Raw genomic sequence first — 27,979 nt, 5'->3', positions numbered from 1 at the left:
GACACTTCCAGGGAAGTCTTAAAGACCTGGACTGAGAGGAGCGAGCCTACTGAAAATTGCTCCCTCCTGACCTATAAGTACTTTACTCGTAGGAATAATCTCTCCAACACAGGGCATATACTAACAATATCTACACAAATTGTACGTTTTTTTTTCTCATTTTACTTTATTTCACAATAGAAAAATTCTTTTTTCTTTTTTTGACATCATTTTACACTTATAACATTTAAAAAAATATATATATACTTTTCCACATAAAATTTTTTTTTGAAACATATAATGTCACCACTATGAAACAGTGCAAATATATCTGTGACTGATCAGATTCATATTAACACTAAATCAATAAATAATGCACAAAACAGGTACAGAGCCGCACGCACACAACACATACATTCTTCCTAAACATCCATTCCTTTACACAAACAAAAAATATATCCTATATCATTGAATCTGATGCCCAATAAATGATCAAAGTCATTAGATTTAAAAAGAGGGGAGATGGTCGACGCGTTTCGGTGGACGGAAAAGGAGTACGAGCCACCTTCTTCAGGACCAATCAGATACAGTGCGATATAGGAGCTCAAAACCTGCGGTGCAGACCTTTCAGGGAGACTAGACTTGGAGATACCAGCAATTTTCCAAATTTATGAGGACCTGTTACGCGATCTGGTTTATTGTGCGAGGAGAAGAAGCCAGATTTTGGATACTGTATTGATAAAAGGATACGTATGGCTTTTATGCTGTAGAATGTTTTAGGTAATCGCTGCCAGGCAAGGAGGCGGCTGACTGTAATCTCTAAATTCGCCTTGTCTTTAGCTAAAGATGTGGTAGGGGCGCCACCTTTAAAAATGTTTATCCGTAGCTATACAGAGCCACAATCGTATAGGGGTGCGATATATCTTTCTAATGCCTGCACTTCCCAAGGGCTTGACGTTTCTAATCCCCTAAACCGGCCGCCTCCGCCATCATCCTTGGTTTGTTCGATACGAATATAGAAGTTGCAGGGGTCGGCCGGCGGGACACTTCCAGGGAAGTCTTAAAGACCTGGACTGAGAGGAGCGAGCAACATGTGGGCTGCAGTGTCTCTAAAGGGGAGCTGCAGTGCTTGTACATGAACTGACAAGGGCCCCACACTTTGATTATATTTATCTCCTCCTACCTTTCTCTTCCTCCCTCCCCCCTCCGTCAAGGGCCACAAGGAGATCCTGGGCCAGCCACTGGCTTTCTGGGTGAGAGCCTGCCGGAGGGGGGTGCAGCCTTGATTGCAGGCCTAGGGGGTGTGAATCGAGGCAGCTGAAGAGTCCTAACACTAGCGCTGCAGTGAGGTCCCGGCACAGTTGCCGCCAGGAACCACTTACAGAGGGCCAGCACCAACATCGGCTCAAAGCTCACAAGATTACTTTAGGAATCCGACACCATGAGGACGAGGCCCTTTGGGGCCTTGCCTGTTCCTGTTCTCAGGCTGCACGGAGTCTGCATTGCACCCCGGGGGTGACCGCTGAGCCTGCACTCCAGGTGAGGTCGCCCCCCACGCACCACAGCTCTCTGCCTCGCTCTTTTTGCTTGCTTCCTGCTCCTGACGCCAGACGACCCAGCCGCCGCTGAGACGCCCGACTCACCTTTTTCCCGCCGCTGCCTCTCTGCGGCCCCGCCCCCCTCCTGCCCATTCGCCGCCCCGCTTCCGCCACCCAGCTGACCCTCCCTCCCGGCTCCTTACTTATGACGCCCCCTTGCACGCGCAGCGGTCACGCGCAGCGGACGCGCCGATAGTGCGCCAAAGGCGCGCCAAAGTCAAGCCCGTCTGCGCCCGTCCGCGCCTGGCCCGCGCCTAGCGCCAGGACCACTGGCCCCCACCGATGCAAGACGACCCGACAGACCTACGACGCCGCCGCCCTCAACGCACTCCATGCCAGCCGGAACCCCGCCTGCTGCCGAGTCACCCCGAGACGCATCCACGGACCCTTCACCTGCAAAGCCTGCAAGTTCGCCTGTCTCCGTACCTGCACCGCACCCAAAAGACCAGGCACCAGCAACAACCACCTCAAGTGCATCCTGCTCAACACCCGCTCCGTCCACAGACACGCCGTGTAACTCTGGAACCTCCTCGACGCAACATCACCAGACGTCGCCTTCCTCACGGAAACCTGGATGAACGTCTCCTCAGCCCCCGACATCGCCATCCCGGACGGGTACAAGATCATCAGGAGGGACCGCGTCAACCAGACCGGAGGAGGCATCGCCATCGTCCACAGGAACACCATCCGCATCACGACCGACTCCAACGACACCTTCGCCGCTGCCGAGCACCTCCACTTCCAGATTCACACCGACCCAAAGACGACCCTCAGAGGCACCCTCGTCTACAGACCCCCGGGACCACGCACACAATTCAGCGAAGACTTCACAGACTTCATCAGCCCGCACGCCCTCCCCTCCACTGACTACATCCTCCTTGGAGACCTCAACTTCCACCTGGAGAACAACAAGGACCGCAACACCGCCGCCCTGCTGGACAACCTCGCCAACCTCGGACTCAAGCAACTGGTCAACACCCCCACCCACTACGCCGGCCACACACTTGACCCCGTCTTCTCATCCAGCAAGCACATCACCTTCAGCCACTCCACCGGACTCCACTGGACCGACCACAACTGCGTCCACTTCAGCTTCAGAAGAACCACAACCCACCACCACCCGATTCAGGCTCCCCACAGAAGCTGGAGTAAGATCACCACCGACCAGCTCACCACCTGTCTCAGCCAGAACCCACCCGCCAGCGCAACGGACCCCAACGAAGCAGCCCGCAACTGCACGCAGTGGCTGACCGCCTGCGCCGACGACATCGCACCACTGAAGAACCCTCCCAGCAGACCCAGAAGCAAGAAGGCATCCTGGTTCACCGACTAACTCAAGGACTCCAAGAAGACCTGCCGCACCCTCGAGAGCCTGGCTCCTCGACCAGACCACCGACAACATGACTGCCCTCAAACACGCCACCCGCAAGCACCACCAGCTCATCCGCACCACCAAGAAGAAATCCCTGAAGGAACGACTAGACAACAATGCCCACGACAGCAAGGAGCTCTTCAGCATTGTCAAGGAGTTCTCCAACCCCAGCACCGGCAACAACGACATCACTCCGTCACAAGACCTCTGCGACTCCCTCGCCTCGTTCTTCCACCGCAAGATCGCCGACATCCACAACAGCTTCAGCGCACCATCCACGCACCCCACCGTCGAACCAACGCCCCCCACCACCACCCTCCGCACCTGGACCACGGTGACCACCGAGGACACAGCCCGCACAATGAACACCATCCACTCCGGATCACCGACCGACCCCTGCCCACACCACGTCTTCAACAAGGCCAACTCCACCATCGCACCCCAACTCCGGAACATCATCAACACCTCCTTCAACACCCCCACCTTCCCCGAGAGCTGGAAGCACGCCGAGCTCAGCGCTCTACTGAAGAAACCAACAGCGGACCCCACCGACCTCAAAAACTTCCGCCCCATCTCGCTCCTCCCTTTTCCTGCTAAAGTCATCGAGAAGATCGTCAACAGACAGCTTGCCGCCTTCCTCGAGAGGAACGGATCCCTCGACCCCCTCGCAGTCCGGTTTCAGAGCCAACCACAGCACCGAGACCGCCCTCATCGCAGCCACCGACGACATCCGAGCCCTGCTCGACAACGGGGAAACAGCGGCACTCATCCTCCTGGACCTCTCAGCTGCGTTCGACACTGTCTGCCACCACACCCTAGTTCAACGCCTCAGCAACATCGGCATCCAAGAGAAGGCACTGGAGTGGATCACCTCGTTCCTCGCCGGAAGAACACAGAGAGTCCGCCTCCCCCCCGTTTCGATCCGAGGCCACCGAAGTCATCTGCGGCGTTCCGCAAGGATCTTCACTCAGCCCCACCCTCTTCAACGTCTACATGAGACCTCTTGCAGCCATCGCACGCCAACACAACCTCAACATCATCTCCTACGCCGACGACACCCAGCTGATCCTCTCCCTCACCAGAGACCCCGACACCGCCAGAACCTGCCTACACGAAGGAATGAAAGACGTCGCCGAGTGGATGAAGAACAGCCGCCTGAAACTGAACTCAGACAAGACGGAAGTCCTCATCCTGGGTCCATCGCCCTCCGCCTGGGACGACTCCTGGTGGCCCCCCGCCCTGGGCACCGCACCCAAGCCAACCGACCACGCACGCAACCTGGGCTTCATCCTGGACTCTTCCCTCTCGATGACCAGACAAGTCAACGCCGTCTCCTCTTCGTTCTTCAACACCCTGCGTATGCTCCGAAAGATCTTCCGATGGATCCCGACCGAAACCAGGAAGACGGTCACCCAAGCACTCGTCACCAGCCGACTGGACTACGGAAACACCCTCTACGCCGGAACCACAGCCAAGCTACAGAAAAAACTCCAACGCATCCAGAACGCCTCTGCCCGACTCATCCTGGACATCCCCCGATGCAGCCACATCTCCGGCCACCTGAAAGACCTGCACTGGCTCCCCGTCAACAAGAGGATCACGTTCCGGCTCCTCACCCACGCACACAAATCTCTCCACGACCTGGGCCCCAAGTACCTCAACGACCGCCTGACCTTCTACACGCCCACCCGCCAGCTACGGTCCACCAGCCTCGCCCTCGCCGCCGTACCACGCATCCGAAGAGCCCCCGCTGGAGGAAGATCCTTCTCCTACCTGGCGACCAAGACATGGAACTCCCTCCCCATCCACCTTCATCTGACCCAGGACCATCTCGACTTCAGGAGACAACTCAAGACCTGGCTGTTCGAGCAGTAGCAAACCCCTTCCCCCAAGTGCCTTGAGACCCTTCCGGGTGAGTAGTGCGCTATACAAGTGTTATGATTGATTGATTGATTTTGCATCTAGCTACTCACCTAAGGTTGCTCTGAGGGCCTAATACTCTACTTTCCACCGGACTCTCCTTCATAGCTGAGGGGGCATCCCAAGCCCCAACCACGAGTGAAGACTAACCGCACCTGGGTCCCGTGGTGGGCTGGTGACACACAGACCGATCCGCATCCGGTGGCCGCGGCCATGCGGGCACTGCAGCCTTCCCGGGCGCTACTGCTTAATTCTGCACCCAGCCGGCTGGGGACTTGAACACCTGTCCCTTCCTGCCCTGCCCTCTGTCCCCGCTCTGGCTGCACACATTGGGCCAACCGACTCCCCGGCAAACCTGCAATTAAGTGATATCCATCATGGGGAAGGACAAAGGGACAAGGACCCAACCGACCCAAACCAAATGGACCAATATGCAGTCAGTGCCCCCACCCAGAGGGAATCCGCACTTTCCATGACCGGTCGCCCCGAAGGAGACCTTGCTACCATACTGCAAGCCATCAAGGCCTGTCAAGAGTTGCTGGAAACCAAAATTGCGGAGGTCCATAATCCGACTGCCCGGGTGGTGGCGGCGGGATCCCGTATCTCAGGCGTGGAGGACGACATCTCCACTCTGAAAAAGCCAGTGAAGCAACTCCTGTCCCACATGTCGGACCTCCACAAATGGGCTTAATATGCTGAAAACCGCTCCCGCTGGAACAACCTCAGCCTGGTCCGTCTTCCCGAAGGCACAGAACCTACCCAGGTCACCACCTTTATCGAAGAATGGATTAGGACCTGGATGCCAGTTAACACCCTCTCCCCATGGTTTGTAGTGGAGCATGCCCACCATGCTCTTGCCCCGAAGCCACTGCCGGGGCCCCCCACACCTGCTCATCATCATGAAAATCCTCAACTTCGGGGACTGGGGCGCCATCCTCCAGGAGGCCTGCTCCCGTGCAGAGCTGCTCCTCAAAGGGGTCATACTTATGCTGTTTCCCGGCTACACCAAAGCGGTACAAGCTCACAGACCCTCCCTTTTTTTCCTTTTTTCTTTTCAATGTGAAACAAAAGCTACATGCTCTCAACCTGCCTTACAGGCTCCTTTTTCCCGCTTGTCTTAAGGTGGATCTTCCAGGGCAAATCCCTTTTCTTTGATATGCCAGAGGCGGCGTGGACTTGGGCCACCGAGGATTGGCCAATTCGCCCAGTGAAGAACCTCCCTACGATGGACCCCTGGCCAGGGCTGGGCGGAGCTGTGCTGACGCAACCCTTGGACCACGCGCTGGGCCCTGGAGAAGGCATAACACCTGTGGAGCATTGTCCGCCCCGCCGGTTGGCTCCCCCTCGCGAAGAAGTGAATCACCTAGACTTCTAGACCACTCCAAGAGCCCATATCTGACGACCACAAGAGATCCCAGTGGCTCTCGAGACCCAGCTCTGTAGATTCTGACCGATCACGTAGCCCTCGTATCTGAACTTCAGGGCCGCCAATATGCAAACTTTAGTTAGAGGAACTGGTATCCTTGCACATTGAGGGACTCACCAGATAGCGCTACAACGCGCCCCACCATTGACTGACTGGTCAATTGTTTCTATTTCAGGCTTGTTCATGGGGCGACAGATGCTTCATTTTGGGAAGTATCAGTGGGGGGTTGGTTGGGGGTTTCGCCTGGGACTGTTCTCCCAGCACTAAGTTGTGTTAGTGTATGTTATCACGGCACCTTGCACTGCACCCAGGACTTTTCCTGGGCTGATCACTCTGATGACCCCAAGTGCATCCGGCCTTTACCGGAGCGCATGGACTTAATCCACCTTAGTGGTTCCAACCGCTGGGTTCATACTTTGCCACAATGCCCAATGCATACACTGGGGGTGTACCCCTGACTGTTCTTTCATGGAACGTCAACGGCCTCTTAGATAAAATCGAACGCACCGAGATTTTAAGATACACCCGTAGGGTCAATCCTGATGTTATAATGTTACAAGAAACGCATTTGATGGGAAATCACTGTCCCTTTCTGGCCCGTCAGGAATGCGATAGAGTTTAGCACTCTGGATTCTCTAGGGGTTCACGCGGGACGGCAGTCCTCCTGCGACGCTCCTTCCCTTTCTCACCGACCCAAGTGCTTACTGATTCACAATGCCGGTTAACTACTCTTATGGGTACTGTGGCGGACTCCGTTATTAATCTCTTGTCACTATATGTGCCCCGGCGACTTTAGAACTCACCCTCTGAGACGCGCTGGGGACACCTCCTCAAGGCCTGGCCATAATTGGGGGGGGGGGGGTGTATCTTAATGCTGTCCCTGAGCCCTGTCTGGCACACTTGGCACCCTCGGACACCGCAGTACACACACACTTCAGCTGCACACCACACTAACTCTTGTATAGACCTGCTTTTTATGCCTCCCCTAGACTGTCGAGCTGTATCCGACATTTAAATATGGGTGTTGGACCACTCCCCGATCCGCTTGCGGGTGGGGGGCCCCTCAGGAGCGCAGTGACATATGTGGCGTCTAAACGCCTGTTTTCTCCAGGACTTGGAGAATAAAGAGAAACTTGGGGAAGAACGTGCCACATATTTTCTCACAAATGAGGGTACAGTGCCTCTGCAGAGTACATTGTGGGAGGCGGGTAAAGCTCCGATCCGGGGATATGCCGAAAGGGTTTCTCAAACACAAACGGCAGGTCCAGGACTGCCGACTCTCCCAGCTCTAGGCCCAAGCCCTCCGCTTGGAGCACCTGTTGGGGGCTAAGGAGGGAGAAGAGGAATGCTGTCGGCTACAACTCGTACGTGATGAGATCAAAAATATCTCCCTTGAATCTGCCAAACTGATCTGGACGGCCTCTGTGGCCAGGGTCAACGGATGGGGTGACAAAACGGCAAATTACTCCATTGGCTCGCCACCCATCCCATGGCCAACCAGATTGTGCCTGAGATCTGTGATGCACAAGGCCAAATCCCTCGTACCCTTGTGGCAATTGCACAGGCTTTCACAGCCTATTACAAAGAGCTGTACTCAGCGGATCTCTCACATAACCCACAGAATAGCTCCTCCTTTCTGCAGGATACCCCCTTCCGCGGCTCTCCCAAGCTGAAAGTGCTAGCTTGGACAAAGCCATCACGCCGGAGGAAATTGAGAACGCTATCTTCCCAAACGACTCCCGGCCCAGATGGGCTTCCTGTGAAATATTATGCAGCTTTTTGTGAGACATTGATCCCGAAACTTCACGCCCTGTTTGAAGAGGCTATAGAAAGAGGTACCTTCCCATCAGTCACAGAAAGTGCCACCATTGTGGTCATGCCAAAGGTACACCCTCAGCCGTCCTCCTGTGCTCAGTACCGTCCAATTTCCCTTATCAACACCGAGGTCAAAATCTTTGTAACCATCCTCTCCACCCGTATGAAGCAGGTGCTCCACACCCTCATCCATCCCGACCAGTGTGGCTTCATGTCATGCCGTAGTGCGAGACCCTTTCTCAGACGTGTACAATTAGCCCTTGCCCATCTTAATCTCCTTTCGCCATACCTGGCCCTTGTGCTACTCGACTTTGAAAAGGCCTTTGACATGGTGAACTGGTGCTACATCAGGAATGTATTGGAGAGAGCGGGATTGGGGCCCTCCTACCAAGGTGTGGTGAAGGTCCTTTAGTGTACTCCGTTAGCCAGAGTCCTCGTAAATCGTGCATTGTCTGATGCCTTTCTCGGATGGTTCGAGAGGGTGACCTGCCAGGGATGCCCGCTTTCCCCTCTCCTGTTCGCTCTTGCAACTGAACCCTTGGCACGTCATATCTGCAGTGATGGCCAGATCCAGGGCTGACATTGGCAGGAATTTCATGAGGACCAGATTGCCCTCTATGCCCACGACGTCATCCTCGATCTGTCGGACCCGGTCCGGACCAAGATCTCTCCACATCCTCCACCTGTTCCAGAAGGCATCGGGGCAGCGTCTCAACCCAGTCAAATCTACGGTGGTACCTCTCCATGTTTCGAGGGAGTGTGTGGACTGGCAAACAACCATCCCCTTACGTAGGTTCTCATTTAAATATCTCGGTATCTGGGTGGCACTCCTTCCCGAACTGATCTGGTCCCTTAATCTCACTCCACTCCTCAAGCATGTGAAAGAGGACCTCCATTGTTGGCAGACCTTCCTGTTGAATCCTCTAGGCAAAGTTGCACTTTTTAAGATGATTCTCCTCCCCCGTCTTCTATACATCATTCAAAAACTTCCACTCCATCTCCCTTGCCTTTTCTTGCCGCATAATTTACTCCACTGTGCTGCTTAATTGTCCTGCCCTGCTCCATAGTTAGTCGCCGTGGCTCATGGCTAGTTAGGCTGCCCCATCCCTTTGTTTTGATACCCATTTGAAATCCCTGGTGTCTGTGGGGGAAGGTGGGGGGGGTGAGAAGATTGCGGGTAAATCACCTCCATCGGCCCCTCCAGGAGCCAGAGAGACTTATTTTTTTGTGGTTGTTGTGTAAACTGAGTCTCTAGCTCAGCTCTGCAAGGTTTGTTTCCACAGTCACGGGTGGCATGAGTAAGAGTTGTATAATGTGAAAGACCGGTTTTTGTTGCCTGACAGAACCTAATCCATCACATAGTTTCCATTTCATAGTTGAAGTGGCGTCAATGCTTTTTGGTTTCTAACAGTCCCTAAGCAGGCATACAGAGACACTGGTGATTAACAAAACCATTTTGTTCCTCAATACAACACCCCCAAACTGCACTATCAATCAATCAATCAATAAACTTTATTCGGTTTACATGATAGAAAACCATAAAAGTTACAATTCATGGAATAAAAACTAAAATGTACAAAGCGCATAAATATATAACTGAACATATAATACAGATATTCCAAGTTGTGTACAAAAGTTTATACGATTGAAAAGACAACACATTATTACAATTTAAAAAGTTTAATTCATAAAATACAGCATTAATACGTAGGCTACCACATCCAACTTTTTAGGGTTCCAAACAATTGCTGTACCTTAGAGAACATTTCAGAAAGCCAACCACAAATGGAATACATTCTGGCTGTAATAATTGTAAAAAATAGAGAGCGGGGCGAACCTGTAAAAAATGTAACTTTTTTAAAAGAGATTTTAAATAGAGCCTCGAGGGGCTTCGTAAAAACTACAAAAGAACACAGTGCTGCAGGTCCTGTGGAGACAAACTGTCGCAGCCACAGGGTGCTAGCACTTGTCCTTTGTGACTCCCCTTCGGTACGGCTAATAAAAGATGGAAATGATCCAATCGAAACCTGATAAGTAGGAAGCGCTCGTGAGCCGTCAAAGGCCATGAGAGATACGGATCCATATCTAGAGTGGTTTTGAGCATCATGTGCTTACGAACACTATTTTTTTAACAGTTCCAACTCCTCTCTTTTTGCTTTCTTTCGCAAGATAAAAGATTGTTTCACAAAAGCCCCATCTGTTCTGGTAATACGGTCAGGTGTTAAAAAAAAGGTCTGGATGCCCTAACTCTCTAAAGCACCCCTTTAAATACTTCAACCATGGTATTTCATTCATATGGTCCAGGCTCAAAATCTCTTTCAATAAGTCTTGTGTGAAGGCAAGATCTTCATTCAGCCAGCATTTGAGCCAAAAAAGCAATGAGCGCATAGCCAGAATGTCACAAATATATGTAATACCAGTCTCTTCATGAACAATTAAGTTCGAGGTTCCTTTAGGGACCCCCAGCAGCTGTTTTAAAAAATTATTTTCTGCCACTTGAATACCCTTCAACCCTATTCGTCAGTAGCGGTCGCTCCCTCATGCCCTTGCTCTCTCCTGCCTTTCCACCTGGGTATCGTTAGCGCTGCTCTGCTATCACTCACAGCGATTGTCCGTGCCTGCATTATTTATTTATTAATTTGAACTGCCTGTATTGCTGATATAGAGATCGTGTGCCCGTGCCTGCATTATTTATTAATTTGAACTGCCTGTATTGCTGGTATAGAGATCGTGTGCCCGTGCTTGCATTATTTAAGTATTTACTGTTTGTATAGCCGCTTCGCTGACCACGGCGTATATTTCTCATCAATTTCCCCCAACCCGATCGGCGCTTCCGCCCCAGCCGCCATTCCTGTTGTTGTTGTGCCCGGAGCCCGCCCCCTCCACCACGCACCCGCCTCCTAGCTGCTCCTCCCTCGCCCCTCCTCACCACCCTTTTATGAGAGGTGCTTATGCGCGCAGCGGTCGCGCCCCATGTGCGCCAAAGGTAAGCCCGTCTACGCCCGTCCGCACCTGGACCGCGCCCAGCGCCTGTCCCCCTGGTCCCCGCCGCACCCAACCCTCTAGAGTCACATATGATGCCGCTACTCTCCTCGCCCTCAACCCCGGACGTTCACCACTATGCTGCGAAGCTACTCCAGGACGTACTCACGGCCCATTCGCCTGCCTCTCCTGCAAGTTCATCTGCTTCAGGACCCTCACCAAATCCACGTCCCCCAAACACAACTCTGACTCTAACCGCCTAAAGTGCATCCTGCTCAACACCCGCTCGGTCCACAGACACGCAACAGAACTCTGGGACCTACTCGACACTGCTTCACCTGACCTAGCCTTCCTTACTGAAACATGGATGAACACCTCATCTGCACCCGACATCGCCATAGCCATACCGGACACTTACAAGATTATCCGAAAAGACCGCACCAATCAAACAGGAGGAGGCCTCGCCATCATCCACAGGAACACCATCAAAATCTCAACCAGCTCCGACGACAATCTTGCAACCGCCGAACATCTCCACTTTCAGATCCACACCGACCCCAGGACCACACTTGGAGGCACCCTCATCTACAGGCCTCCAGGTACCCGCACTCAATTCAGCGATGACATCGCGGACTTCGTCTGCCCACACGCCCTTGCATCCGAAAACTACATTCTTCTAGGAGACCTCAACTACCACCTTGAAAACAAACACGACAGCAACACCACCACCCTTCTGGACAACCTGGTCAATCTCGGACTCAAACAACTTGTAGACACCCCCACCCACACAGCCGGACACACGCTCGACCCTATCTTCACCTCCAGCAAACACATCTCCTTCGACCACACTACAGCTCTCCACTGGACGGATCATAGCTGTGTTCACTTCAGCTACAAAACCACCCTGACCCACAACCGTCCACAACCTATTCCTCGGAGAAACTGGAACAAAATCACCTCCAACCAACTCCTCACATCACTCAACCAAAACCCCCCCACCCTCTCAATGGACCCAAACCAAGCGGCCACCAACCTCAGGCAATGGATTACCCACAGTGCTGACGAATTAGCACCCCTGAAAAAGCACCAGATGAAATCAGCCAGCAAAAAGGCTCCCTGGTTCAATGACTAACTTAAAAAATCCAAGAAGCTATGCCGCACCCTGGAGAAGATATGGAGAAAAAACCCAACCTCCGACAACATGGCCTCCCTCAAGTCAGCCACCCGCAAACACCACCAACTGATCCGATCCGCCAAGAAATCAGCATTCAAGGATCGTCGCGACAACAACACCCAGAACAGCAAGGAACTCTTCAACATCATCAAAGAATTCACAAACCCCACCGCAGCATCTAATGACATCACTCCCTCCCAAGACCTCTGCGACGCGTTATCCTCCTTCTTCTACAACAAAATTCCTGACATCCACAACAGCTTCGAGAATACTCCCAGCGATCAACCCTCCCCACCCCCCTCAGATCCTACTCCGCCAAATAACAACCTCAGCGCCTGGAACCCAATCACCACTGAAGACACCATTCGCCTCATGAACTCAATCCACTCTGGCTCGCCCACCGACCCCTGCCCCCACCACATCTTCAACAAAGCTGACTCCATCATCGCACCCCATCTCCGTGATGTCATCAACTGCTCGTTCAACTCTGCCACCTTTCCAGAAAGCTGGAAACACGCCGAACTCAGCGCCCTTCTGAAGAAACCCACAGCAGACCCCTCTGAACTTAAAAACTACCGACCCATATCCCTCCTCCCATTCCCAGCCAAAATCATCGAGAAAGCCGTCAACAGCCAGCTCGCTGCCTTCCTTGAATCCAACAACTCCCTTGATCCATCTCAATCCGGGTTCCGAGCCAAACACAGCACCGAAACCGCCCTCATTGCAGCGACCGACGACATCCGAACACTCCTGGACAACGGAGAAACAGTGGCCCTCATCCTACTCGACCTATCCGCCGCCTTCGACACAGTCTGCCACAGCACCCTTATACATCGCCTCAGCAACATCGGCATACAAGGAAAAGCCTTGGACTGGATCATCTCATTCCTCGCTGGGAGAACTCAAAAAGTCCGACTTCCCCCATTCTACTCAGAGGCCACCGAAGTCATCTGCGGCGTTCCTCAAGGTTCTCTTCCAGGGGATCCTCATCAATAGTCATAAGCATTAGAATATTCCCGCCCATGCGCGGGACCCCGGAAACAATATATTATATGTGCCCCACATATATTATAGACATATATATAAATATATATATATATATATATATATAAAAATAAGCAATTGCAGCCAAATAAACAATAGAGCTGGAATATGCAGTGAAGAATTTCCACAATACAGTGAATTCTGTATTAGAAACATGAGAAACAACACCAATGCTTGTTTAGAAACTGTTTTAATGCTCAGAAAACAGTAGAAATTCTCATAACACACTGTAAGCATATACAGCTCCCAGGCTGCATTGCAAAATCCCAGTCTAAAAAGACTGAAAAGCTAACCTGTAGCTGAATGCACTAAAACTGACGCTGTGCCTTTAAGGCACCTCTGCCCCTAGCTTCCCATCATGCCTCAGGGGTTACAGTTAGGTCAGTTGTTCTTTCCGGCTCCTTCAGGAAGGACCCTGGATACTCAGCTCCACACTTTTCTGCCTTTTTCAGTCAGAAAATCTTCAAAGAACAATTTTTTGATTTACTTTGACTTTTCACATCATAGTCAAGTAAATAACTGCTTAGCAGTCAATTTTTTGTGAGGTTTTCCTTTCAGGATGCCCTCATTATTTGATGATTGCCCTTCTTGTGGCCACAAGAAGGCAAAAACGGACTCTCATGAGGTCTGTATTGTATGCATGCCAGAGGATCATGATCCTAAAGGCTGTTCTCATTGTAAAAAGCTGTCTGACAGAACACTTAAAGACAGAGAGAGGAACAGGCTCTATGGTCTGGCCCAGAGATCCATGAGAGGAAGATCTGCAGAGAGGAAGAGTTCAAAGAGACCCAGAACTCCCTCCAAAGGCAAGTCAGAGCGTCCATCAACCTCAGCACCGGGCTCGGCGCTGAAAAAACGACATCTGATGGACGGTTCGAGAGAAAAAGCTCCGTCGACGTCGAGATCGGCGTCGATGAGGAAATCGTCGTCGAAAAGAGGTTCGCCGTCGTCGAAGAAAGCTCCGCCGTCGTCAACTAGGCGACGATCGGCGTCGAGAGAAGCCACGAGATCGCAGTCGACGAGAGGTTCGGCGTCAAGACATAAGTCAACTCCGCCGCCGTCAACCAGGCGACGGTCGGCGTCGAGAGACAGATCACACTCGCCGTCGTCTCGACGTCGACAGGCTTCGAAGAGTGTAACACCTCCGTCGACGTCTCCACGGAGGCGCTCGGCGTCGAGGAGCAAGAGCCCCCTCGGACGATCGACGTCGAGGAAGGGATCATCTAAGGCACGTCGGCGCTCGTCGTCGAGGATGTCCGATCCTCCGCCGTCGCCACATGCCAGGTCGATGACATCTCCGTCGCCGACAGATCAACGTCGGCCGACGTCGAGAGCTCCGTCGACGGCAGGACTAGACCGTTCGACGTCGAGACCTCCGTCGACGGCAGGACTAGACCGTTCGACGTCGAGACCTCCGTCGACGGCAGGACAACGCCGTTCGACGTCGAGACCTCCGTCGACGGCAAGACAACGCCGTTCGACGTCGAGGGATATGACTCCGCCGTCGGCACATCATCACCGATCGACGTCGAGGGACCACAGATCATCGTCGAAGCATTCAACGCCGAAGGTTATCGCCCCGTCGACGCCGCAGAGGCGTTTGACGTCGAGGGAAAGGCTTTTGAGACGTCCTCCAACACCGGTGAGACGGAGATCGCCTTCAGTGCCTTCGACAATCCTAGTGACACAATCTGCTTCACTCCATTCCTCCTCAAGTGCCTCGGGGTCAACGGGGTCATCTTCTAGGAGTAGGAGTCCGGTTCAGAAGAATCCCCAGCGGGGTTACACTTCACATATAAGACTCTCTCCAAGATAGTATGCTCCGTTGAGTAATTGGAAGGATTCTAAGGCACCAGAGAGACTTCAAAGGTACCTGAGTCCAATCCACGGGTCTCCTCTTCAGCAACCAGAAGAGGCAGAGCGATCACGCTCACGAGAGAGAAGAGCGGACAGGTCGCATGCCCCTAGGGTCTCCCGATCGCCAAGGAGGGAGCAACCCAAATCTCGAACACCGAGAAAGGAGGTACGAACTGAGAGATCGAGATCTCCAGTACATCAGAGGGTATCACGTTCTCCTCGAAGGGAGGAACGACCTAGGAGATCACCGGTGAGGAAGGAGCGTTTTCACCACAGGAGTAGAAGAACTCCTTCATCCTCCCCTCCATCTTCGCCTAGATCTTCGAAAGGGGACTACTCTCCGACGCTGGCAGACAGTCCTCGCTCAAGAGCTTCCCCTCTGGATGACGTCAACACGTATCTGGACGTTTTGCAAAGGGGTGCTCACAAGCTGAATATAGAAATGACCACTCCAGAGGTGTCCACTACTGTGATTTTTGAGACTCTTCATCACAAATCATATGCAAGGCCGTTGCTCCCATTAGTCCCAGGAATAATGGACCCAATCAAAGAGGTTTTCCTCACGCCAGCAACGATCAGAGCAGTACCGGCACGTATCCAAAAAATATATAGGCCGGCTGACTCAGATCCTATCTTTGTTAAAGGTGAGCCTGCAGCGGACTCAGTTATTGTAGCCTCAGCTAGGAAGAATCACACGGTCGCTCCCTCTTCGTCAGTTCCTCCTGACAAAGACAGCAAGACGCAAGATTCTTGGGGACGCAAGGTATGCAGCACAGCAGCTTCATCCCTAAAAGTCTCTAGTGCATCAGCCCTTCTGGGAAGGTACGATAGAGCCCTATGGGACTCCATGGAACGATTCAAAGAGAAATTGCCCAAGGAGGACCAGAAGGACTTTGAGGAGACCGTGACGGAGGGCTGTTTGGTGGCAAACCAAATGATTAGTTCATGAGCAGATAACGCCCTTCTAGCTGGACATAACTACTCACATGGGATATGTGCGAGGAGATCCTCTTGGCTACGTTTAACTGGGCTCAAGCCAGATGCCCAACAGCGCATCCTCAATCTGCCTTTTTCCGGATCTTCACTCTTCGGGGAGCATGCCGATCAGGAAATGGCCCGGATGAAGACCGAGTTAGACACAGTAAAGGCAGTAGGTCTGGAGAAACAGAAAGCACCGTTCAAACGACGCTTCAAGACCAACAAGAACCGGGGAGGCCAACAGAGGGTTCAAACCCCTCAATGGTCTCAAAACAAGCCGCAAGGAAAGCCGCAATACAGAGGAGGAAGGTCAAGCAGAGGTAGAGGCGGACATAATCAGTCCTCTACCACACCTAGAGGAGGCAAGGCCTGAGCAGTGGCTTCCTCTGTCGCCGTTACCCACTCCAGTGGGAGGAAGTGCTGCACATCATCTGGCAGAGTGGGTCAGCATCACGAAAGATCGGTGGGTGCTGAATATACTGCGCAATGGATATGCGCTACGTTTCAGGAAGAAACCACAACCGGCTCCTCCAAAAAAGTCTCGCTCGTACCAGCTAGAGCTCCTCAAAAAGGAAGTGAGCGTCCTCTTAAAGAAAAACGCAATCGAAGTGGTACCCCTATCCCAAAGGGGGAAAGGAGTGTACTCAAGATATTTCCTTGTTCCCAAAAAAGACCAAGAAGGCAAATTCAGACCAATTTTGGATCTTCGACTCCTCAACAAAGTGGTGGTCAAAGAGAAGTTTCGCATGTTGGCACTCCACCAAATATGTCCTCATCTACAGATCGGAGATTGGATGTGTTCGGTGGATTTACAAGACGCGTACTTCCACATTCCTATTACACCAGGTCATCGAAAGTACTTGAGGTTCCTGGTAGGGTCCAAGCATTACCAGTTCAAAGTGCTTCCTTTCGGACTCAAATCCGCACCAAGGGTCTTCACCAAGTGCATGGCAGTGGTAGCGGCGTGTCTACACAAAAAAGGCCTCTTTGTGTATCCATATCTAGACGACTGGCTCCTGAAGAGTCCGTCTCCTCGACAAGCCACCAAAGACTGTCACCTGTGTCTCCAACAGCTACACAGGCTCGGCCTCCATGTAAACTCAGAAAAGTCGATCCTGCAGCCCACACAAACTATCCACTATCTGGGAGCAGTTCTAGACACAAAGTTAGGAAGAGCGTTTCCTTCGCAAGAGAGACTTTCTTCCATGGGACGAAAATGCAAAAAGTTACTTCAGATTCCTCGTCCAAAGGTGCGAGACGTAGCGTCTCTGTTGGGCTCCATGGCGTCCTGCATCTTCCTAATACCGAACGCCAGGTTGAGGATGCGGCCTCTACAAGAGTCGGTGGAGGATCAGTGGGACCAAGCGACTGGAGATTGGGAGGATCGAATCATCCTGTCTCTAGCAGCGCTGACCTCAATACAGTGGTGGACTCGCCCTCGGAATGTCCTGCAGGGAGTCCTTTTTCAGCAACCTCTTCCTTCGCTGTCTGTGGTGACGGACGCATCTCTAGAAGGCTGGGGTGCTCACATGGGTCATCTTCAGATTCAGGGTCGCTGGTCGACCAACCTTCAGACATACCACATCAACATGCTGGAGCTTCGAGCAGTTCATCTGGCGCTCAAAGCGTTCTTTCCAGCAATAACAACGGACAAAGTCCTGGTTCAGACGGACAACACTACAACTATGTTCTATCTGAACAAGCAGGGAGGAACTCGATCTCGCCCTCTGTCTCTGGAAGCCCAGGCAATCTGGCACTGGCTTCTGGCTCGGGGACTGTCGGTGGTGGCAGTGCACCTTCCAGGCGAGCTAAACACAAAAGCAGACGCACTCAGCAGGCACTTCGAAGATCAGCCAGACTGGGTGCTAAACGACGAAGTGGTCGAAGAACTCTTCCGTTGCTGGGGTCGTCCAGACATAGACTTATTTGCGGACGACAAAAACGCCAAATGCCACGCCTTCGCGTCCAGGTTCCACCGGCCAGGGACGCAAGGGAACGCTCTCCTGCTGGAGTGGACAGGGATGTTCGCTTATGCTTTTCCCCCTCTGGCACTGATTCCGAAAGTGGTGGCCAAGCTCATCAGATCGAGCATGGACATGATCCTAATTGCTCCGGATTGGCCGCGACAATGGTGGTATCCAGACCTGTTACATCTGTCGCTGTGTCCACACAGACGGCTGCCGTGCAGGCCAGACCTGCTGAGCAAAATGGACGGGAGGATCCTGCATCCCAACCTCCAGTCGCTGAACCTGACTGCATGGCTCCTGAGGTCTTGCAATATGGACACTTAAATCTGCCTCCGGAATGTATGAATATTTTAAGAGAGGCAAAGAGACCTTCCACAAGGACGTCTTATGCGTTCAAGTGGAAAAGATTTTTCATTTGGTGTAAGGACCATGGCTTTGATCCCACCAAAGGGCAAGAAGAGGTAGTCCTACCATACCTCCTATACTTAGCGACATCAGGGTTGAAATACGCTTCTATTAGGGTTCATCTATCTGCCATAGTAGCGTACAGAAAATCACCTACACAAACATCGTTTTTTCAGGTCCCGGTGGTGAAAGATTTCCTTCAGGGATTAAAGAAGGTCTATCCCCCTGTGAGAAATCCTTCTCCTCCCTGGGAGTTGAACCTGGTTCTCTCCAGACTGATGTCTACACCGTTTGAGCCTATACACAAGGCCTCCTTGCAGCATCTCACTTGGAAGGCGGCCTTCTTGGTGGCAATAACCTCTGCGCGCAGGGTTAGCGAGATTCAAGCACTCTGCACCAAGGAACCTTACACTGTGTTTCACCACAACAGAGTAGTAATGAGGGCTCACCCTTCTTTTCTTCCAAAAGTGGTATCGGATTTTCATATAAATCAAACGATTACCCTTCCTTCGTTCTTTCCTAACCCATCGACCCCAGCTGAGAGGTCATTGCACTCGTTAGATCTTAAACGGGTGCTAAAGTTTTACCTAGAAAGAACGAAGGACACCAGAAAGACAGACCAACTCTTTGTCAATTATGGTGCAATGAGGTCCGGGTTTGCAGCAGCCAAAAGATCCATCTCCAGATGGATTGTCTCTTGTATCAAACTAGCATACCAGCTGGCTGGCAAACCTTTGTTGCAATCACCCAAAGCTCATTCCACTAGAGGGAAGGCAGCCACAATAGCTTTTTTGCATGACATTCCTATGTCAGAAATATGCAAGGCTGCGACATGGAAATCAGTCCATACCTTTACAAGGCATTATTGCCTAGAGTCTGATTCCAGAGCGGATTCTCAAGTAGGGCAAGCCTCCTTGAGAAACCTATTTGGGTAGAATAAGGCCTATTTTTGGGCCTACGGATATAAATGTTATCTGTTGATTCCTTTGCCCGCAGGGATGAGGTGAGGCTCGCTACTCTATTCTAATGCTTATGACTATTGATGAGGATCCCCTGGAAGAGAAGGATTAGTTACTTACCTGTAATCCTAGTTCTCTTCCAGGGGTATCCTCATCAAAGTCATAAGCACCCCTCCCGCCTCCCCGGGCAAAGGACTTTGTTTATTAAATAGGAGATGTTTTTTAACCTGTTATTACCATGGTTTGGTTTTCAGTCTCCGAAAAGAACTGACCTAACTGTAACCCCTGAGGCATGATGGGAAGCTAGGGGCAGAGGTGCCTTAAAGGCACAGCGTCCGTTTTAGTGCATTCAGCTACAGGTTAGCTTTTCAGTCTTTTTAGACTGGGATTTTGCAATGCAGCCTGGGAGCTGTATATGCTTACAGTGTGTTATGAGAATTTCTACTGTTTTCTGAGCATTAAAACAGTTTCTAAACAAGCATTGGTGTTGTTTCTCATGTTTCTAATACAGAATTCACTGTATTGTGGAAATTCTTCACTGCATATTCCAGCTCTATTGTTTATTTGGCTGCAATTGCTTATTTTTATATATATATATATATATATATATATATATATATATATTTATTTATATATATGTCTATAATATATGTGGGGCACATATAATATATTGTTTCCGGGGTCCCGCGCATGGGCGGGAATATTCGAATGCTTATGACTTTGATGAGGATACCCCTGGAAGAGAACTAGGATTACAGGTAAGTAACTAATCCATCCTCACTCAGTCCCACCCTCTTCAACGTCTACATGAGTCCTCTCGCCTCCATCGCGCGTCAACACAACCTCAACATCATCTCTTACGCCGACGACACCCAATTAATCCTTTCCCTCACCAAAGACCCCAACACCGCCAAGACCAATCTTCACGAAGGCATGAAAGAAGTAGCCGAATGGATGAAACCTAGCCGCCTAAAACTCAACTCAGACAAGACGGAGGTACTCATCCTGGGATCTTCCCCCTCAGCTTGGGATGACTCTTGGTGGCCTTCTGCTCTGGGCACAGCACCCACACCCACAGACCATGCACGTAACCTCTGCTTCATCCTAGACTCCTCTCTCTCGATGTACAGACAAGTCAACGCAGTCTCGTCCTCCTGCTTCAACGTACTTCGCATTCTCAAAAAGATCTTTCGCTGGATCCCCCTCGAGACAAGAAAGACTGTCACTCACGCACTGGTCACGAGCCGACTGGACTATGGTAACGCACTATACGCCGGAATCGCAGCAAAATTACAGAAAAAACTCCAGCGCTTCCAAAATGCGTCAGCGAGACTCATATTAGACATCCCTCGCCAAGATCACATCACCGGACATCTAAAAGATCTCCACTGGCTTCCCGTCAACAAAAGAATTACCTTCCGTCTTCTCACCCATGCACACAAGGCCCTCTACAATCTAGGACCCGAATGCCTCAACACTCGACTGTCCTTCTACAAACCCACCCGCCAACTAAGATCGTCCAATCAAGCCCTCGCCGCAGTCCCGCGCATCCGAAAATCCACCATGGGTGGCAGATCCTTCTCCTTCCTGGCTGCCAAGACCTGGAACTCACTCCCCACCCACCTCCACCTTACTCAGAACCACATCGCCTTCAGAAAAGAACTCAAAACCTGGCTATTCGACAAATAATGTACCCCTTCCCCTAGCGCCTTGAGACCCTCTGGGTGAGTAGTGCGCTATACAAATGCCCAAACTTGAACTTTATATAACCACACGATTCACTGCCATAGCTGACAATCGATACACTCTTGGCTTGATACATTTTTAACATCGCAGCTATTGGGTGCTTGCCCATTTTAGTAGCGAAGTTAAAAATCGCTGCATTGGACCTGTACACCTCCCCCCCCCTTTTCTTCCTAATTAGAGGGCCCCAATCAAGACGGTCGTCCAGTAGGACACCCAAATAGGAGAAGGTTGAACGTATGGGCACTATTTCTCTGTTCACATTAAAGGAGTCCTGCCTCTTGGGTCGCAGCCCGACCTGCATTACGTAGGATTTCCAATTATTTATGGCCAGATCTTGCTCTGCCATAAACCTACGAAAGGTGTCAAGCGGGATCTCATTTAGGGGTACGTGCCAGGAAAACTGCATCGTCTGCATAAAGCAAGACTGGCAGGCCACTGCGTCCCACACACGGAAAATCAGCCCCAGTTTCTGACAAGATCTTATCTAAGTCGTTGATATAGAGGTTAAAGAGAAACGGGGCTAAAATACACCCCTGCCGTACTCTCCTTTCTGTACTAAAGTCCCTTGTGACCCTCCAATCCTAAGCGTATCTATTGTTTGCCCTACTATCTCTATGTAGGTCCAACCGAAAGTCCACCAAATTTGTCTCCACCCCCATGGCCCTCATGGACTGCCACAACGTCCCCCGATTGACACCGTCAAAGGCGGAGGAGAGGTCTATGTAGGCCATGTAGATTGTCCCCTGGCGGGCAACAGTGTACTTCCCGAGGATCAGGTAGAGATTAAGGCATTGTGCCATAGTAGAATGACCTGGGCGGAACCCATACTGAATGTCCGAGATGATCTTATTTTCTTCCGCCCAGGCCGTCAATCTATTTAATACGACTCCGCCTACAACCTTAACCACAGAGTCGATGAGGGAGATCGGTCTGTAATTCTTAGTGCTGTTACGATCTCCCTTTTTAAACACAGGAACAATTGTGGAGACACCCCAAGACTTTGGAATCCCAAACTGCACTAAGAAAGACGCCAACTAAAAAGCAGGTTTATTTCAAATGGTGCACCCTGTTCCTTAGCACATCTAAAACAATCGCACAGAATAGAATTAAAACCACACAAATGGATGTTGCAAAATATGAGAATAAAATGTACATTTCTACCATAATTAAAATATATTTTTAAACCGAACGCCCTAAAACCTACTTCTATGCGCCAGGCAAGGAGAGCATGGAGAGGTATAAGTTGCAGTTCGAGTTTCTTGGAGGGAATCCACGCGCTGTATACCTACTTACTTTACAGCACAGCATTGTAATTATCAGTAGTCTGGAAGGCTGTGTTCCCTGCGGAAGGCATATACGTGGCACTTCAGCATTAGCTCCTCACGGACTCTGGCTCGATATTAGCTTTCTGTAGAAAGTGAGATGTGGCAGCATCTCTGGCAGTCAAGCTTCTTTTGGCAGTGTCTTGCAGGATTTGGGGTTTAGGCCTGCTCCCTAAAACTCTAGTTGCAAGTTATACTTGAATGATGAAATTGTTTTTAGCTTAATAATTTGATTTTACATTTATTATAAAATACTGTTATAAATTTAAAAAACAAAACCATAACGATGTTTTCACACTTGAATACATATATTTACTGTTAATGTTTGCTTAAATATATGTATTTTTTATACATAGGTGCATATAATGTTAAGGTTAATCACTTATGAAGTATAAAACCTGCAAAGAGAGAGACTACAAGCTTACCTACGATGTAATGGTTACCGATGTACAACCTGCAAAGCTAAGGTTGCATACTATTCTATAGCTAGGTAAGGTTCAGCTTGCAAATGAAAACCCAGTCCTTTATTATTACCAATTAATTGGTATGCTAGGTTTGTTATTTCAGACTTTGTTTTCCCCAGAAAACTGAAGATTAACTAATAAAATCTGATTGTTTCCATCATGTTATTGTAAAGACCGAAGAGTAGCATCTAATTTAGAAAGGAAATAATTTGATATGCAAACCTGTATATTTTGTACTATCTAAATGTTTGGTTATTTTTCCATTCTAAAGAGTGCACCTCTTCCTGTTATAGAAGACGAGAGCATGAAGCAATGTGATACTTCAGTCCTAGCTTGAGCAAAGACCGTAATCGTATTCACTTTGATAAATGGATCTTTGACCTTCGTGAGATGCATCCCTCAATATTAAAATCTACTTGAAGACACTTGCGAACTGTAAGAGTTAATATCAATTAATGGCAAACTCTTAGTATTTGCTTAACACCATGAAGAGAATTGTCATAGTCTAAGTAAAGAGCATATCATCTGAGAACAGATAACATGCTTTTCTTATGCAGCCATCTAATAGAGTCAATTAATGTGGACTCCCTCTGGATCCAGCATCCCAAAGTAGCTCTATTGTCAGTGCAGAGAGCACAGAGTACAATGTACAGTCCCCGCCTTCTTCCTCTAATTGGTGTGAATGGTCAGGACCACACCCATTGACATAAATGCTGGCCAGTGGATTGTGTACACCAATCTAAACTCAAGAGCGAAATAAAGGAGCCTGAGCCATTTCTCCAAGTACCTTCAGAATATAGGATCACTCTTATAATTGACTTGTTTCTTTCCTTACTCTGCCTGTGACTTCCCTGTTGCTCTGCTAGTATGAGTGTTAGAATGCCTGATGACCTCATGGAATGTTTGGTGCCTGGTTTGTGTGTGGCGTGTCAGTTGATGGCAGGCAGGCTGAGCGGCAGGGAGGCTGCTCCTGGTGAGGTCTAATTTCCATATACTTATCTTCTTCTAATGAGCTTAACCTGGAACTAAGCTTTAATAAATCTTTATACACCTGGCTCCAAGGACTTTCAATCACCCCATTGAATTAAATACTTTTTCGGTATCGAAGGTTCAGATCGTTGCATCCACTTGTACAGTCTCCGTAAACCTTGTTAATTTATTGGGTATAAACCTAGATTGGTCCAAGTGTGTCAGTTTGTCAGCCACTCTAAGTGATTGGCATGATTGTTTGCAATGATCTTAATACATGTATGTACATATAGGGAGGTTGGTCCGTAGAAGACCCAATGCCATTGCAAAATTTTGATTCTCCGTTACGTGCTTCCAAGGAAGTTTTATAGGGTATTATTCCAGATAAAACTTTCCCGGGTGGTTCAGTGGGTCCATTCCTGCTTTGGGATAGCCATTGAGCAGGAATCCACTTTCCAACAATACTGCCACTGTTGAGATCACTACTAGCAAAAGAGAGCAGTGTGCTGAAGTGCTGCAGGACCGTTCTTGTGCTAGAGCTGAAGGGTCTGATGGCTTCCATTGGGGACAAGAGTCCAGTACTCGGGGCTTTCAGTTATTCCACTGACGGGGAGGTGGGGAGGGAGTGGGGTAGAAGGGAGAAGCCCTCTGGTCACATAGTCTACACTCCGGAGTTACATAGGAGGGCGTGACCCATCCTCCTGTGCGCTAGTGGGATTAATGTAAAATGTCTCTACACTAGATCGTTTCAGTGTACCACTTAGACATCAGTTTGTATGTTTGTCAAGTCTATTGCATTGATTTTATTTATTTTTTGCTCCAGAGTGGATTCTGTAGTTGGGCAAGCTATCATCTGTAACATCTATGCTTAGTGACCGTCTTCTCCCTCAGCCTGGTTGTTTGTTAAATTGGTTACACTAATCTAATGTTTAAGAATGTCTGAGTGATTTCCTTCATTATGAAAGAAAATTCTCATGTAAACCAAGTTCCCCATCCTAGTAATTGTCTCTGAATTCACAAGGCCCAACTTTCCTCCAGAGACCCTGATCGTAGTGTAGGAGTCTTAGCAGATCCTTCCCACGCTTATTGATCTTAAAAACAAACTGCTTTACAAGTTAGAATTCTGAACTGACAATGGTATATATAATAAATATTATATTTGAGTGTTTTTTATTTGTTTTGTTAACCTTTTTAGGCAAGGAGCACAATTCCCTAATTTTTGTTTTGTCAAGTTTGTCACAAGGTTGTGATTTTAACACAATTAACTGATTTAAATTACTGTCTAATTTTAAAACCGACAATGTCTCCTATGGGGTTATTTACTTTATAAATTGATTCCAAATTGGAATTGGGTATATCTGGGAAGTGTGTTCTCGGAATCCAGCACATGTGCAATGATAGGTTAGTGAATTCAGAGAGCATGTAAAGATGGATACGTGGGTTATTTTTTGTATTTGTATTAAAGTTTATAATGTTTAGTTTGAACGATATTCATTGGTCTGCTAGGACTCTGCTACCTCGCTATTTTATTAGCATGTATATCTCATTCTTTCTACTCCTTAGCTAATATATCACTGTCCGGATATGTATTCTTGGATATTACTGTCCACATTATCATTTACATTCTGGAACTAATGTATGAACTTGTGTTCTATATATTTTTTTCTCCTTTTTAGCCCCCAATTGCTATGGAACTGCACCGCATTTATTATTCTATTTGAAAACTCAATAAAATTGTGTTTAAAAAAAAAAAAAATAGATAGATACGGGAGTTTGCAAGTAAAGAACTTCTCATTTGTTTTCCTCCGCTCTATAGTGGTGTGATAATACCACATGTCATACTATCTAGAAAACTACCTGAAAGTATTTTTAATACGGCATATTTCTTTTTGTTTCCGATTAGGGTTTATACATTTTAAGCCAGCCATTATAAAGAGCATTGAAAAAGGAGAGGATCCGTTTTTCGTGGAGTGTGTGAAAGTAGAAGAGCCCCTTGAAACAATGGAAGAATGCTTGCCTAGAGTTCGTCCAGTCACTAATCATGAAAAGAGCTACAGAAAGGCAGAAAATAGGAAAATTATGCTTGAAGGTATTAGGAAACACCTGGCCTCCAGCAGGAAAAAGGTGACCGCATCGAATTCCCCATCAGTTGCACCTCAGGAGAACTCTGAGAAGGTCCTTGAAATGGAAGAGAGATATGCCTGTTACCCGCATGACTCCAGCACCAAGCAGAAAGAGACCGGAAAGGAGAACCCTCTTGCTAGTCACAATCAAAGTTTAAAAAACAGTAATGTGTTGCTGGACAGGAAGGGGGCGTCTTTGAGCATTCCTGAAAGCACCCACATTATCGAGGCCAGTACAGGAAGGGAGAGCCCCTCTGACTGGCAACATCAGACTTTGGAAAACGAGAATATCTTGATGGAAGGAGAGTTCTCACCATTGAGAACTCTTCTTGACCCTGAGAACAAAAATCGTTGTCTGGAAGAGAAAAACCCTACTGTTAGGCCAAAGGCTTTTGAAATCGGTCCATTAAAAGAGAAGGAGCCACATTTGCCTATTTGCCAGAGAGTTCACAACAAAGAAAATGGTGTACAAGGAATCACTCTGCCTTCTATACATGATATGACTTTCGAAAACCCTAATACATTTATAAAAAGAAAGGGGTCACCTTTAAGAACCTCTCTGTACTCTGACAACATTGATAAGTGTGTTAATCAGAACACCACACATTGTAATCATGATCAGGCCATTGGAAACAGTAAGTTGCTTGAACATAATGGGCCTCCTTTCAGAGACCTTGAAAGTCTTAACATCAAAGAGAAAGCTGGAGATGGGGTTATAGTACCATGCAAGCACTCTCAGACTTTTGAAAACTATAATAATTTAATAGAAACAAATGGGTCACTTATCCAAGTCCCTCAAAACTCGAGCAACAAAGATGTGTGTTTTGAGGAAAATAACACTACTTCCAGGCATGAGGGTTTCGAAAACAATATGTTGATGAAGGCGTCTCTTTTGAGAGCTCCTGAGGATTCAAACAACCAAGATCATGGTATTGAAGAGGAAAGCCCTCCTTTCAGACCTGATCAGAATTTAAAAAACAATACGTGTATAGAAGAAAAGAGATCCTTGTCGACTGATTCACAGAATATGCAGAGCAAAGAGATTCGTACAAAGGAAATGAACCTCCCTGCCAGTTATAACCAGACTTTTCAGGATAAAAAGGGGTCCCAGTTTGTAGATCATCTGAGCAAGCCCAACAAACACAACCTAATAGAAGAGAATTCTCATTACAGGTGTAATGTAATTTTGAAAAAGAACAATATTTTGATTGGAGGAAAAGGGCCAAAGCTGAGAGATCGCCAGGAAGCACAGAAAAAAAAGACAGACATTCAAGATTTGAGCCCCACCGACAGGCATTGTGAAATTTTAGAAAATATGTTGATACAAGAGAAGGGAGTACCCTTGAGAGGTACCAGAAGCGAACATGGCAACGAGAAAACTATAGAAATAAACAACCCTCCTCCCAGGCAGGATTTGAAAAAACATAATTCGAAAGAAGGGAAGGATTCCCTTGAAAGTTCATCAAAGAGCATGCCTAGTGCAGAGGTTATTAACAGGGCCACCTCAATGATCCGAGGGAACCCGTATTACAGCCTGAGAATGAAGATAATAGATGAAAGTGCACGATCAGTCCGGAAACAGCCAACCTCTAAAAAGAAAGTAAACGCAAAAGAAAGCATATTGTCCATCAAACGCCAGTCCCAAAGTGAAGAGGAGAAGAAGAAAGAGATAGTCATACAGTGGGAGACGCAATCAGCCAGGAAACGCATTGTTTTCAAGAGCCCAGAAAATAGTGAGCTTCCTTCATTAGGTGAGCCAACAAAAATTATTGTGTCAAGATTTTATATTGACTGTTTTGTCGTTTTACATGAAAACATATTCCAAGAACAGGCAATCCAATGCGCCTTTTGTAGCCTGTAATTAGAATGTCTTGGAAAC

At 49.0% G+C, this 27,979-nt stretch overlaps 1 protein-coding gene across 4 annotated transcripts in view; it reads left to right on the top strand.

The window, feature by feature from the left end:
* Positions 1-27,979, top strand: part of LOC144762320 (uncharacterized) — a 199,011-nt gene that overhangs the window by 49,186 nt on the left and 121,846 nt on the right. For all 4 annotated transcript variants that reach the window (XM_078647474.1, XM_078647477.1, XM_078647476.1 and 1 more), the window contains one exon: positions 25,881-27,851. In XM_078647474.1, coding sequence (XP_078503600.1) covers positions 25,881-27,851 — 1,971 coding nt within the window. The remainder of the gene's footprint in view (positions 1-25,880; positions 27,852-27,979) is intronic.

The sequence above is a fragment of the Lissotriton helveticus genome, chromosome 6, assembly GCF_964261635.1.
Source record: "Lissotriton helveticus chromosome 6, aLisHel1.1, whole genome shotgun sequence".
Taxonomy (NCBI): Eukaryota; Metazoa; Chordata; class Amphibia; order Caudata; family Salamandridae; genus Lissotriton; species Lissotriton helveticus.
The sequence above is the reverse complement of the archived record's forward strand: the minus strand, read 5'-3'. Positions and strand labels throughout refer to the sequence as shown.